At 41.6% G+C, this 14,880-nt stretch overlaps 1 protein-coding gene across 1 annotated transcript in view; it reads left to right on the top strand.

Annotated features, from left to right (window-relative positions):
- Positions 1-14,880, top strand: part of COL22A1 (collagen type XXII alpha 1 chain) — a 237,326-nt gene that overhangs the window by 166,289 nt on the left and 56,157 nt on the right. Inside the window, exons 25-32 of the mRNA XM_056333390.1 lie at positions 4,474-4,527; positions 4,902-4,955; positions 5,937-5,990; positions 7,465-7,518; positions 7,930-7,965; positions 10,406-10,468; positions 11,671-11,724; positions 13,003-13,044. Coding sequence (XP_056189365.1) covers positions 4,474-4,527; positions 4,902-4,955; positions 5,937-5,990; positions 7,465-7,518; positions 7,930-7,965; positions 10,406-10,468; positions 11,671-11,724; positions 13,003-13,044 — 411 coding nt within the window. The remainder of the gene's footprint in view (positions 1-4,473; positions 4,528-4,901; positions 4,956-5,936; positions 5,991-7,464; positions 7,519-7,929; positions 7,966-10,405; positions 10,469-11,670; positions 11,725-13,002; positions 13,045-14,880) is intronic.

Here is a 14,880-nt window from a genome sequence, read left to right as displayed (position 1 = left end):
TGGGACGCCAATTACAATGCCACCTGGTGATATAACTGGAGACCTCATCAGCTTATGAATGATGGCAGTATCACTGAAGCTGACTGTAGAGCGTGCATCATGGGTAAATGCTCAGATCTGTTGGCTCTTTAGGTTTTTGGTTTTCAGTGTCATCATCAGTGCCTTTTTCCATGTCCTCTTACCTTTGCCTTGGTTTGTATGGCAGCATTTAAGCAGAGGAAGGAGCAATACGGTGCTCTAATGCAGCATTACTGAAAATAATTCACAGTAGTTTTGCAGGTGGATACTGTAGTGCCTGGGGTGAGAAATGAAGAGCAGATTTGAGGAGCTGATCCCAGAACCCACTCAGATGCAGCAGAGGAGAAATGGAGAGCTGGAGTAGCAAGGGGCATAGTGAGACACGTGTGCTGTTCCGCACAGCTATCTGCAACAGCCTTATTTCTGATGGGAGAGAAGTGGAAATACAGGGGAGTCAGCACAAAGCCAACAGGAAGGGTCTGTGGGAATTTTCTGAGAGGTGAAATTCAAAGAGTAATTGGTTTGTGGCAGCAGACAGAATGCTCTTGCATGTCCCAGAGGTTCTTCTCATTCATAAAGCTGTCACACGGCCTAAAAAGCCCAGACCACGCTCTGTTTTGATGTGGGGTAAGGTCTCGCCTAAGCCTTTCTCATAGTGTAAAAGAACACAGCCATCAGCATGGAATAATATACAGAAAACATGTCTGCAAGCTTTGCCTCCAGAGACAGGTATCTGGAAAAGCCATCAGACTTCAGTTTCAATCGTGGAATGACATTTGTTCACCTCTGTCTAGAACATAACCATCCCTTCTTTCATGGAAAAGAGATTTTGGCCAAGCAGCCTAGTGATGTAGTCACAGGAAATGTTTTTTGTTCCTTTACAGAGCTTCCTTAGGGAGTGCAGAACCTAAATCTTAATCACTCTGCCTTTCCCAGCCTGCCTTTCAGCAAGGTACACGCTGGAAGAAGAGCGCATCCTTTAGTGGATCCTGGAGGACAGACACAGCTGTTCCTCCAGTATGGAGAGTATTGGATTTCTTTCCTGAGAACTGTCCCTGTATTGCATTGTCTAAGGAACTGAGCTGGATGAAACACAAGCCTGAAAAAATCCACAACCCCCAATGTTTTTAAAGATGTCCTACTCCATGACACACACCCTCACCTCTACACACTATTTGGATTTTAATTAACATTTGAAACCTTTTTGTTTCAAAACAACAGTTTGAAAATACTTTGGTTTAAACACTTTGATAGAAGATCCATGTTTTACATTTGTTTTCCAAACTGAGTTTGCACAGTCCTGTTTAAGAATAAAGTTTTCATATAAAATTTTTTGCTTCAGCGTGTAGGAAGCACACATCAGGGTCTTTGCCATCCAGAAAAAAAAACCACTCCATGATTATTTTCTTCTAGATCAGTTTTAAAGGGACAACACTGGGGACTGGATTTGGGACAGGGACTCTCATCTGTATAATTCATCAAATGATCTCTGAAAAAGGTAATGACTTAAATCAGGTAGTTTAATCTGGGTTCAGTTTCAAAAAAGAAGTAAAGAAAACAGATGGCATGAGATTTTGGGGTCAAGCATTACAAGATGTCTGCTGCTGCTGTTTTATGGGGGTTTTTTAATCACAGATAAATGCTTTGCTTGGTTCTTTCTAAATAGTTAAAAATAGTCCTTGCTCTGAAGTATGCTCAGAAGTCAGGAGAAAGGGCTACGGTAACAGAAATTTATATACAAGTGAAACTGATTTGCTCTGGACAGTGGCAGAAGGGAGGTCTCACTGAAGGATAGCCATGATGTATTTATGCAATTTCCATGCGATTGTGCCATTAGATTTCTCTGTGCAACATTTTTCAGTGCGACATGTGGTGAAGCTACATGAGTAAACCAGTCTTGGGCATGACGTCCTGGATGATTGCTTGCATGGAGAGCAATGAAATGGAATTATTAGTGGCAGTTTAGACTAAGGATCAGTGTGCTTCCATTTCAAGAGTTATAGTTACATGAGGTTATTGTGGTCCAGAATATAGAAAGTTTAAGAGAATAATTAGAAAGTGTCTTGTATAATGAGAATATCCAGAGTTACTAGGAGAAATAGGACAGATGAGAAGGCGGTAGCATCTCATGTTTCAGGGATTAAGTTGGCTGCTGAGAGATGTTTGAGGGAGACTCTGCTTTTAGGCCAGATTGATGCCTGTCTGTACTGTGCGGGTAACTTGTATCATACCTGGGATTGCTTGGGCTGAGGCTGGGTCCTGGCTGGGTTTTTTCACCACCTTCTCGATAGAAGCTCCCTGTTGTAGGGCTATGGAGAATATGTATTTTGTGGTGGGAGTTGGTTCAGTTATTGGCAGAGAGAAAGAGAACAAAATTAGGCTATTAAGGAGGAATCAATGGAATTGGTAAGGGAAGCCTGCAAAGGTAAACTTTGCACTTTCTTTCCTGCACTTACGCATAGTCCCCTATGCTGCTGAATCATTTGTTGCTGTTTATCTAAAGGTACCTTTGCCTTCTTTCCCGGGACTGCACCCAGACTTCATGGAAAACCCTTCTTGGAGCCCATATCTTCTGCAGGGCCTCTCAGCAGTACCATGCAGAGGTAGAGTAAGGCCAAGCAGAACTTCCATGTCCCTGGCACCTGAGGTCACTCCATCCAGTTGTGTCTACAGTGGTCTTTTCTCTTGTGCTGGGCTAATTTTTACTATTGATTATTTTCTTTGAATGGAGAAACCTTTTTTAAGTGATAGATGGTCTTGGCCAGATGTCTCCTGATATGTCTAGAGCTCCTTAACTGCAGGACCCTCCTGCAATAGCAGCTGAACCAGCATCCTCAGAAGCCAGTGCAGGGTTCCTCAGGAATTATGTCAGCAGCATCAGTGCACCCCGAGGCACATCTTTCTGGGGATTTTTTAGTTGTGCTCACAGCTGAGGCACTCTACAAAGCTTAATGTTGGTGGTGGGACGGTGCCATGTCCGTTGTGAGTTGCAATGAAAGCAGATGTGGGAGGCAAGTGCATCTGCAGGTCCCTTTTTTGGTCTCTTTGCCCCATCTATTGGTGAGAGACCGTCTTCTTTTCTGGCTGAATTTTAGAAGTGTCTTTGAAAAAAAACACTTATCTGCTACCTCCTCTGTCAAGCCATGCCACAAATAATTCCTTGTCCTCAGTTTTTGACACTATTTTCTTCTCTTCAGCTACATTTTTCCTTAAATGTGAAATGCTAATATTGATCCATGACTCGTAATACCTTAATGATAAAACCTGTGCTTTGTGATATTGAATGGTGACAGGGAAAATGCTGGCTGCCCTTTTTCTGTCTTGTATCGGTTTCAGTTCTTTACATAGGGTTTGGGGCAGGGAGGGTTGTTTGTTATTTTAAGTACAAACACACCAGAACTCCCCCTATGCTGAAAACTGTAGATGAATGAAATCATCATGTTAGAAAGGCAGAAAGAGCCAGGGTAAAATTTCAGTTCAGCCATATACCCATTTCTCACATCCATCCTCATGTTGTTAGGTCCTGATCCAAAAATGACACAAACACTTGCTTCATTCTGAGCACAGGAGAAATCCTATCTTGTCTACCGTGAAAGCTGGAAGTAACAAACACCTCTGCATCTCAAGCAACCTGTTGAGATCTGTCGAGTATGGAGACAAATTTCTCAGCTAGGAAGGCAAGTTTAACAGTTTGTCCAATACACAAAAGTAAATCCCTCCAAAAATCGAATGGCTATTGAAAGAATATTTTCCCTGAGAGAAACAGCTGTTGCAGGGAGATGAGTAAGAAAGGCTGTCAGGACATTTCCAACAGGAATGTATGCATTGAAGTATGAGTTTGTGAGGATCTTTTACTATCAATGAGATTAGTGTAGAGCACTAGAAGAGTGGTGCATTAGTTTTAAAACACTCGATTCATTACATTGTTTCTCCATACAGTTGTATTCATATTTTTACATCACACCATCCCCACATCGCTCCCTGGACCACCACCCCCACCCCTCCCTGCAAAAAACCCCAAGCCAATACCACAAGCCTGTTCCATTCATTAATTACTTAATTAATCTTTTTGCAGAGGTAAATTGCTCACTTTGAAACAACATTAGTCAAAAATAAATTAGGCTGGATGCTACAAGGAACCCTTCTGGACAAGCTCCGTGTTGTACGTTACCATCGATGGCCTTCAACTCCTCCATCTCTTGTATGGGAGCGGAGGGTGGAGCTCACCTTGTAGCAACAGTAATTAGTGGCTGGCAGGAGATCCTGTTCTGCTCCTGAGCATGGGTCTCCTGGAGCTCAGTTTGGCATCTTGCTTTTTTTGGACAGAATTTAATGAAAACGAAGCTCAGTGCCTTTGCCTGTTTCAAATAGGGCTGCTAATGCACAGGGGAGGACCTGAGGCTTTCAGACACTACCAGAGAGTTTGGTAAACTGGTTTTGCTTCCTTTCTCATAGGGACCTCCAGGGCCCCCGGGCATAGCTGGACCCCCTGGACCGCCTGGAGCACCAGTAAGAAAAAAAGCTTGGGATTTTTTTTGTTTGTTTATATCAAGAAGTAAAAACAGCTTGGGGAGAATTTTAGGTCATGGGTTTCGGTGGGAACTGAGTTGGGACCACTGGCAACGTGTGTTTTCTTCTGTATTTTCTCCCTGGAAAGCCACAGCTGGTCCTAGAAGACAGCTTCTCTGTGCTGAGAGTTGGAACCACGTTGTTGCTACCTGGGGATAAGTCAATGTCTACAGGAGTCCTCACAGCAGAGACCTGACTGCCATGGAAGGGAAAATTGCATTTAAATTGAAAGCAGTGACTTCCAGTGAGGTTTCTGCAAAAGACAGAAATACTGATTTTTTTTTTTTTTCTTTTCTTCTGATTTCATTTTTCAGGGACTTCCAGGAGAAATCGGAGTTTCTGGTAAAACTGGACCACCAGGACCAGCTGTAAGCATCAAGGAACTGCTGCTCTTGTCTCCATGCTCTCCATGACTTCAGATACTTTAATACTCAAGTCTTTGCTTCATTTCCTGTAGCTTGTCTGCATGCAAGGTTTTATCGTGGGCTCCAACACCGTTGTCTTTAATGTAGACGTTAGCCTGTGATGCCTTTTGTGAATAAGAATTTTATCAGATGCAGCTCCACTTTTCCTACATGCTGGGACCATGATGTTTTCTTTATATGATACTTTTCAAAAGTAATTTTGCATTTGGCAAGATATTGTTCTTTGAAACCTGGAGTTTCCTGAATCAGGCCAAAGAACTCAGAATTAAAATCTCAGATTTAGCAGAGCATAGCAATTTCTGTTGGCTGTTAAGTCAAGAAAGGTGAGTTATGAAATACTTAGTATTAAGAAGTGCCACCTACGGCTTGCAGTGTTTATGGATTTACTGACACTCCAAAACAGGACAAAACTTTTTCTCATCATGTTAAATGCATTACAGGAAGACATTTTAGTTCTTATCTTGCTGAACGACTCTGTCACTACGTGTCGTATAATTTAATTTTAGGAGTCTATGTATTGTATAAGAAATGACCGACATTTAGAAAGAGAAATAGACTTAAAAAAGCTTTATAGCTACAGATAAGAGACTTTTATAGAGAACGATAAGTAATTTTTAAAGTTATTTAAGAATCCACGTTGCAAAAAAGCGCTATCCTGTTGTTTCTCTGTAACAACGCTGACATCCAGTGGTCATTCACCAAAACTGGGATACTGGGAAAAGCTGAGCAAATAAGCGTTGTGAGAACTGCTGTGTATTTTGAGTCACAGTAGTGAAGAAGTCAAAACAAAATGCATGAGGTAGTTCTTCTTTTTCTTAAGCTTACCTGAGTGGCAAGAGGGACAAACTGAGCATTCTCATGGTGAGCTTGCTGTTAATGATTTAACGAACAGGCATGCAGAGCTTATGATTTTCTCTTGTTTAGGGGTTGCCTGGCAAAGATGGATTCAATGGGCTTCCTGGGCTTCCAGGTCAAAAGGCAAGTGACACCACCTACACTGGTATTAAGCTACTTAGCTGGGCAGCTTAGCTGGGTGACCGGGAAAGGGGGGAACACCTCCAGAGCCAAACACAGCCTCATCAATCATACATCACTGAGCTACTGGTGAAGCTCCAGAGACAAGTCAGCTGGTGTGATCGCACTGTACTGAGTCATTGTGAAGATCGAGCTGGTTGTAAATACAGCAGGGATGAGAGATCCTCTTCCAGTCTTCAACCACTGCATCCGATTTGGCAAACCCAGTTGAGCGTTGCCAACAGAGAAGCTTCTACTGTCACTCAGGAAAGCCATTGACACTGGTAAGTCAAGGCATGTGTCCAAGGCACAAAAAAGAAGAGAGAACTGTGGCAGAATCCAAAGATGATTCTTTCGTTCCTCCCTGAAGAGCTGGGAAGAAGAGATGCCATCCTGCTAAGGCTTCTGTAGGTCTCTGTGCAAGAAAGATGGTTCATTATTTCCTACTTCTTATGCCCCATTTGAAAGCTTCTCCAAATAACGGTCTAGGAAGCATTGTCTCCTCTTCTGTCTCTGCAGTGGGAGAAGGGAGATAGGAGATTTAGAGGTAAGAGACACTCTGGTTGACTTGCCACCACTGTGTAAATAAGTATCAAAGAAATGTGCCATATTTTGACTAAAAAGGCCAAGTTAGGCTTTGGGGATGATGTCACTATATTGGAATAAGGACAGCAGCTCTTAACCATATGCTGCCTTGGATTGCATTGGCAGTTGTTGCCTTGCCTCTGATACATACATGTGCTATGACCTCTACGTGTTCCAATAACACACTACAGTTATACTTGCCTCTCTCAGCTGAGTGCACTGAGTGCCTGAGCCCAGGTCTAGCAGAGTCCCCAGCTCCCATTTGTTGATGAATAAAGGTGAGGATTTTGGACCCTATAACAATTTTCTGAGGCTAAATAAACTTTGGATTTTATCTACAGCCCTGCGTAGTACCTACTGCACTTCCCAGCTATGTAGCTATGTAGCACATTTCAGTTTTTAATCCACTGCAGTCTCTGGTCTCCTGGCTGACACCACCTACACTGAAAGTTCCGTTTCCAAGTATTTACCCAAGAGGCCCAGTGGCCAAGGTTCCGATCCCACAATTATTTCTTTTTCTTAACAGAAATAACATAGGCTTTCTAACCACATATAGTTTGAAGAAACTGAACGGAGGTTTTGTTTTTCAGGTAATTCGCTGTGGACGTCTTTATGTAACTGTGGTTGACTTTGTGTTATTCCAGAAATATTCCAGCGGGGTCATTGGTGCTGGAGACGTGATTGCAAACAACACTAGAATGGAAAAACATTCTAGGATACATATTCTCACATGGCTCCATTTACATCCTCAGGCTGACACTGAGAATCTGAGTCAAAATACTCCTCACTGTTGCCTGCAAACATGCTGCACTACCAGAGGAGTTTGTATCTTAACTTCTCGTGTTCCCTGCAGGGGGAACAAGGGGAGAAGGGTGAGGAAGGCTTTCCTGGAAAAGCCGGCCCTAAGGTAAGGAATTTTATTTCATAGTTTGCTGTAGACATTGAATCAATCAAGGTGTGACTTAGGAAGGTCTTATACTGAAGTCAGGAGGGTAAGGCTTCTCTAAAGTTGGAGGCGTACAAGGATGAGCAGATGTAGCTCATTGCCTTTCAGAGTTCATGGTGTTCCAAAATACCAAACCCTGTTTGATGCTCCTCTCTCAAGTCTACATGTGTAGGGTGATGTGACCTGGCCCTTGCATTGCCTCCCTGTGGGCTGGATTCTCAAGCCATCCAGAAGGCAGTTTCAGTGCCTTATGGGGAAATAGGTAGAACAATATAAGCCAGGACAATAGGGGACACACTTTACTAATGAGGAAGTGTTCTTACAAAAGGGTCAGGTCCTTGCAATGTCAAAGCCTTGCTTTTGTTTTTCCAGGGTGAACCAGGGAGCCGTGGCCAACCTGGTGAGCAGGTGAGCAGGAAAAACAGTCTTAGCAGCAAGGCCTACCTGTCAGAGCAATGTAAGACATCTGTGCATGTCATTTGCATCTGCAATTGAAGATGCTACAGATGAGTGGGTGAGACTCCTGGTTGGACAGAGAAATGCAAAAACTCCAGAAGAAAAATGTGCTGAATCCAGCTTTTCATTGCATCCTGGAAGATTAGGTCATCTACTTCCTGGTGGATAGGGAGGAAAAGGCAGTCCAAGTGGCTTGAAAGTGCTTGTTTGCCTTCACACCTCAAATTAACCCAGGATACTGGTTCTAGAAGATTAGGAACTTATAATAACTATGCGATGCAAGCGATGATGCTGTCTTTCCTAAGTTGTAAATGCTTGCTGGGAAATACCACCAGATGACTGTTAGAAGTTACACACTCGTCTTAGTCTTTTTGTATTGGGATTCGGGTTTCAGCAGACAACTGCTGAAAAGTCCTGCAATTTTCTAAAGCACACAGCTGTCTACAAAGTCCAGTCAGGACCACTAACCGTAGACGTTAACATTGTCATCCACATGCCAACTTTCCAACTATAGTATTAAAAACTGTAGAAAAGGAACAGCCCAGTGCAACGAAGGGTTAGACCCCCAACCAAAGCACTGCCACGCAGTCTGGACCGTCTCCCCACACAGGGCTGTTTTGAATTCTAATATCACCTTCCAAAACACTTGCCTCTCGCTGTAGTGTGGTGGTCTCCACACGTTTCATAAATGTTCTCTTTTCTGTCACCCCAGTCATAAATTACAATATTGAACACTGCAGACCCTCAGAGGACTTTGTATATCTTCCGAATTTGACAGGAAACAGCTAATAACAGGGGTGTGAGTGTAGTTTCTTCAGGCAGTCGTACTGTGCTGCATTTCTGTAGTTTGCTAACGAGAATGTCATGTTGACCCATGTCAGATGTCTTATTAAAGTCAGGATGCATCACACAAATCCTTCCTTCTTGTCTGCTTCATTATCATATCAAGGGAGGGAACTGGGTGGGTTTGTTATAATCAGTTTTTAACAAATCCATATTGGCTGTTTTGTATTATCTTTCTGTCCTTGAGCTCATACAAACTCATTGATGATTTGCTTCAGTACCTTTCCAGAGGCCAAAGTTACACCACATGTTTTTTATTTTCCTCCAAATTGTCCTTCCTTTCTTCTTTAACGTTAGGCCCTCTGTTTGTCCTTATGATCTCTGGGGTCTCATCATCAGCCAAGATCCTGCAGTAGCTCATAAAGCACCACTCCCTCTGTCACCAACTGTCACTTTCTTTAGCATTCTCCAAACATTACCTTGATGTTCCTAGTCATACTTGGTCACTGCAGCATCTTGTTCCTCACCTGATTTCTTCTACAGACTTATTGTACCTATATCATGATAATGTTTGGAGTCTTCCCATATTTCAGTGATAATTTCATTAAAGCGGGGATCACCTTTTCTTGTTCAGTATCTGTACAGCGCTTAGTGCATTTGGGTCCTGTCCGTGACTGCGATCCTTTGTGATACTGCACTACAAGCGCAGATAGCAGAGTAATTATAAATAGGAAAACATGTATTTTCAGATGACAAACTGGGTCAATTTGCAGCTAAATTTGAGAATTCTTCATATATTTAGAACAAGCCACATAACACAGAGATCATAATTGCTCCAACCAACAGCAATATTACGAAGAAGAAACTCAAATGTAAGGTTCAAACAGAAAGAGATCCAGATGTGCAGTTACTGCATCCAGAAATTTCTAAATCTGTTCATCAGGTAACACCTGTACCATTCAGATAAATACAGTGCATTTTTTGCATTTCCAGACTACATAAAGAAATAAAAATTAAAGTTAGATTTAATTCTTTTAGCTGCTTTTATTTGCTTGCTTGGTCTTTCTACAGAGCAGCATGAAGAAAACTGGTCCTAAATTTCATGGTGTCAATTACCTGTCTAATGGCAAAATAGCAGAGATCATAGCTGCTGTTTCAAGTAATGATTTTCCAAGAATAACAGATTATTTGATAAACAAACTGATCTCATTCTCTCTCAAAAAATGACTTCTATAATCAATCCCATGAAAAAACTGGGCCAGGTTCTGGCCTACAGCATAGATGGTACATATTGTGGTCTGACTAGATATCAAGAAGAAACCATCTGCAGACATGAATTCTGAACAATTCACAGCCTAATATCAGACATACAAAGAGAGATGGCTAAATCAAGGCCTCGTCCTCCACAGCCTAAGGGCACTGTGGCTAGATCAGCCTACCCTGAGGACCAGGCTTGATGCATTTTTAACTGACAGGAGTGAGCGAAGACTTTGGCCCCCCATTCTGCCTTTTCATTCTCGATTATATTTGAGAGTAACGGGATTTATTAATAGAAGCCATGCTTGACACCTCTTCTTAGATTTCACACACGTCTTTGTCTTACTTTCAGGGTGAAGCAGGTTTTCCTGGTCCTCGGGGTTTACCTGGACTGAGAGGAGAAAAAGGAGACCAGGTGAGTGACTTGGAGCCACAGCATGACATTTTTTTGGCCATTTGGTGCCAAGAAGACTTCTTGTGAGTGTCCCTAGATGGTGGTGTCTCTTGTGTGATTTCTGTGGTGAGCAGCTGATTGGAGTCCAGCCAAGTCACCAAGTACCCCTTCCAAAAAGGTACTTGACTGCCTAGTGACTGTTCTTAATTGTGGCAGAGGTGCTAATGACCAGTGTCTATGCTCAGTGCAGAAGCTTATGACTGATGCCACGCTGCTTGTGAGGCGGCAGAAGAGGTACAGTGCTCTTTAGGCCTCACTTTCAGAAATACCTGCCTGATTTGGGAACATTAAAAAACTGTAATAACAACAAAAATTCAGAAATCCCCCTTGTCAGTGAGCCCTGGAGAAGGCTCCAAATGGCTGGATCATTTTCTGATGGCCTAACTTCCACCCAAGTCCTAGTGTCCACTGTTCCAGACCTCCAGGGGCATCTGCATACTGGGAAATAATTGATCAGGGGTCTGACAATAAAAGTAGCCATGTAAATGAGACCCATGCTCCTGGTAACTGACTACATGCTTGAATGGGATCAAGAAGGGTCTAAAATCAGCTGGGGTCTTATTGTTCAGTTTGCTATCTTATTTGTATTGTAGAACATAGGATATAGCCTATATTCTCTCTATATATAAAATCATAGAAGTGTAGGTCAGCTAGCTCCTATCTGAATGCAAGATAAATATATTTTGTGTATGCATTTGGAGAAGTACTCACATCATCCTTGTTAAGCATCTCCCGTTCAGATGACCACGTTACCTGTGCAAAATAAGAGAGGCAAGCACCAGTGAATGGATGATTCAGAAATCTTTTATATAAACAAAGCTGATAGTATGAATGTCCACTTTGGGTCTTAAGTCCTTTTCTGGTGCCTCTTTGTTCAACTAGAAAAAAATCTGGCTTTTATAAGTGCATCAGGCAGTAGGATTTTCCACATGCAAGTTATTTTAGGGTTGGTACTTTCCTTTCCATAATCTTAATTGCTATTCATTGGATTTTTAAAATAGTGTGGACATTTTGAAGCCACCTCCAAAATGTTACATTTTTAATTGCTTGCATTGCATGTTGGGGTCAAGGTAAGATCAACTGACAGTGTAAAATATTCTAGGGGGACTGATGCAATCAAGTCAAAATTTGCATATTTCATGCTTTTCTTTCCCTGCCTTTAGGGAGAAAAAGGAAAAGATGGTCTCCCAGGATTCAAAGGTGAAAGAGGAGAAAAGGTAAGTCTTGAAATGAGCATGATATTTCTTAGACAAGAAAGGAAAAGAGACAAAGGGTCAGAGACAAGCAATAAAGGAGAATATCTGAGGAAGGTTAGGACCATTGGAAGTCTTTTACCTGAGCTTTACAGACAAGCGGCAGAAAAAGGTGTGTGTGGGACAGAGACAATCATAATGCAAGAAATAGTAAGCAGCTGATGAAATCTAAGGACAATTTCTTTAATTCAAGGAAACTTTTCTTTGTTTTAGATATTTAGGCTGATAAAAATAAGCCTGGAATTAAATTCTAAAGAAGTTTTCTGTGCCTGCCTGTGATGTGCTAGAACAATAATTTAAGGAACTGTCAGGGCTTTTGCCATCACAACACTATTAATTTTAGTGAAAATGAGAGAACTAGACAAAGGTGATGTCCACCAATATTTACATTCAACCCCTGTGAGCATGAAGATGAAGCACTGACCTTGCAGATGCCTATGGTTATAGAGTGAAAAATTTGCCCTCATTAAAGTGGTGATAGCCATCAGGAAGTGGGTACCACTTTGTTCTTCTTCCTAGGATGTATCAGTCTTCAGTTTACTAGTGACATTCACTATCTGTGGAGGTGGTAATTCTTTCATGAGTGGTCAAATGACATCTCCAATGAAGCACCTGAATTTCATTTATCTGGGAGGTTTGCAAGTGTTGTTCATAGTTCTTGGCTTTGAAGTGTCAGGGGGACTGACGTTTGTGGAGCCCAGCCCAGAGGAAGGTCAATGGCAACTAAGACACACAGACTATAACTCTCATGAGATACCCCAACAACAGTATAGTTTTAACTCAAAAATTAGGGGGAAAACTGGATTTAGAAACTTATATTTTAAACATGGGATTTTTTTTTCCATCCATAAAAGAAGTTCAGCTCAAACATGTTTTTTGATCCAGAATTTTGATCAACTTTAACTAAAAATGCAAATTAAAGTCCATATCACTCCTGCACTGGAGTAACATTAGAAATTCATTGACCTGTGAAGTTAGGTCAGTAAAAAAGTCATAAAGTGATAAAGACAAGAAAGTAAGAGCCCTGCGTGCAACAAAGCAAGGACTGCAGAAATTCTGGCCAGAGCAATGGAGTAAATTTCACCCATCAGAGAAGTGCTGTGGGATTTTCAGTGTCACTGAGCTGGCAGGTTGCCATTGGGTTACATCTCATCTGGTAGTGTTGCATCTTCTAACTGATAATGGTGAGGGGTTTTGGGGCATCTTTTTATATCCTTAGTTTTATTTTTCTCCTCTCTGTAGGGTGACACAGGTTCCCCTGGACCCCCAGGCTTACCTGGAACAGTAAGTAAGATTGTGTTCTGTGCTGTAACTATATTCAAGGCATCATTGCACTTCCTCCACACAAATTCCTCAGAAACAAAGCTTTTCAAGATCCTTACTTCTCTGCAGAAACCTTAGGACCCATTTGCTCTGAGATATCTCTCTTTGCTTTAGAGAAGCAATATCAAGGTCTATTTGGTCTTTTTATTTCTGGGGGAAGTTGTGCCCTCCTCTGCCTCTTTGCAAACAGGATTTTTATATGCCCTTGCCTTGTAGTAACACTTAAATTGAATTTGTGATTTGTTTAGCAGCTGTGGGAGCTGTGTGAAGGTCATGACTGAAAGCGGGGATTACATTTGTACAGATTTTCCAGGGGAAGCTAGATTTTTCCTACTGGGATCTCAGGATAAAACTGGCTTGCTCTCAACAGATGACAGTGAACAACAGCTTGTCTTCTCAGGGATGAATTCACCTTTTTCTAGGATGAGCAGAGCATTCCACTTCTCATTGACATGAACTTATGGGGTGGAGCACTCAGCTTCAGTGATGCTGCAGCCTCCCAGAGCCTCCATTGTATACAGTGCCATGCTGTGCTGGAACCCCAGCAAGACCCTCTCATCCCAGAGCTCATTCTGGGTTCAACACTGAATCCAACACACCAACTAGTCATACCTGATTGCATGTAACCTTTCTGCCAATTAAAAAAAAAACCAAAAACAAAAAACAAAACAAACAAACAAAAAAAAAAAACGCGAAAAAAAAGACCATGATAACATTAATTTATCTTTTTTTAAAATTAACCTGCAAATTTCTTTGGGAGCATGAGTATAATTACAATGAAGTTCACTAGTGATTAAACGAGCATCCACTGAATGTAAATACATAAACCTCAGCATTCAGTTCAGCAAAATCTGAGTAAGCAGCTTGTAGTAAGCACTAGGAACTGGCCTGTCATTGCAACAGGAGGGCTGATTCCAGTCACAGATTCTCCAAAAATTAGCAGATATCCACTTGTCAGCTTTGCTCACCGCAGCTGCTTACAGCTGCCACATTCACAGATGATGGAGAGAATTTGAATCAAGGTCTGTTAGCAAAAATCAACTGCCTAAAGACCTTCATGCAGCCATGAAAGCATTATAATTTATTCCTGCCATTAGTTGAGCCTCTTTAGTCTGTGCCAAAGGGTGCTCCATGGTATTGTGTAGGAAGACTTCATGTGTCACAAGAATGACCCAGTCACACAACCAAGGATAAATCTGTTTTAGTAAAGGTGGAGAAGGCAGCTTACATGCACAGTACAACGTGGCTAAATATAGAGAAGATACGCCCAGCTGCTCAAGCTTCTTGTGTTTGCAGGCAGAAATAATTTCTATTTCAGCTGTAAAAGCAGGTGATTTTGACATATCCTCATTTCATCAAGGACTAGTTTTTTCTTCTTAATTTTATCAGTTTTGATAAAAGAGACCGCCCCTTTACAAAACTTTATCCTTTCTTTGTGGCTAGTTCTTCAGAATGACTATGTAATTCCTAAGACAACCATATTGTGATACATATGTCTTGTACATGACACAAAGCAGAGAGAGAACACACGTGGAATCAAGAAATTTAATAATACTGAAGACGTCTCCAAGTGCAAAAGTCAGCTGGAGACTGCTAACTGTAAACTTGCTAACAAGGTTAAAGATTGTTTGGCTTTTCTTAGCAGTGGGACATACAGAATGTTTTTGAGATTTATGTTTATATTTCAAATATTGTAGGAAATGTCTGATATTTCTAGACAGCCAGATGTTACAATGAGTTGCTCATTCGTAAGCCTCCTGATGGATATATGGATTGTGTAATCTCTAATGACAAGGA

Source organism: Falco biarmicus, chromosome 3 (assembly GCF_023638135.1).
Source record: "Falco biarmicus isolate bFalBia1 chromosome 3, bFalBia1.pri, whole genome shotgun sequence".
NCBI lineage: Eukaryota > Metazoa > Chordata > Aves > Falconiformes > Falconidae > Falco > Falco biarmicus.
Note: the sequence above shows the minus strand (reverse complement) of the source record. Positions and strands in the feature narration are given on the sequence as shown.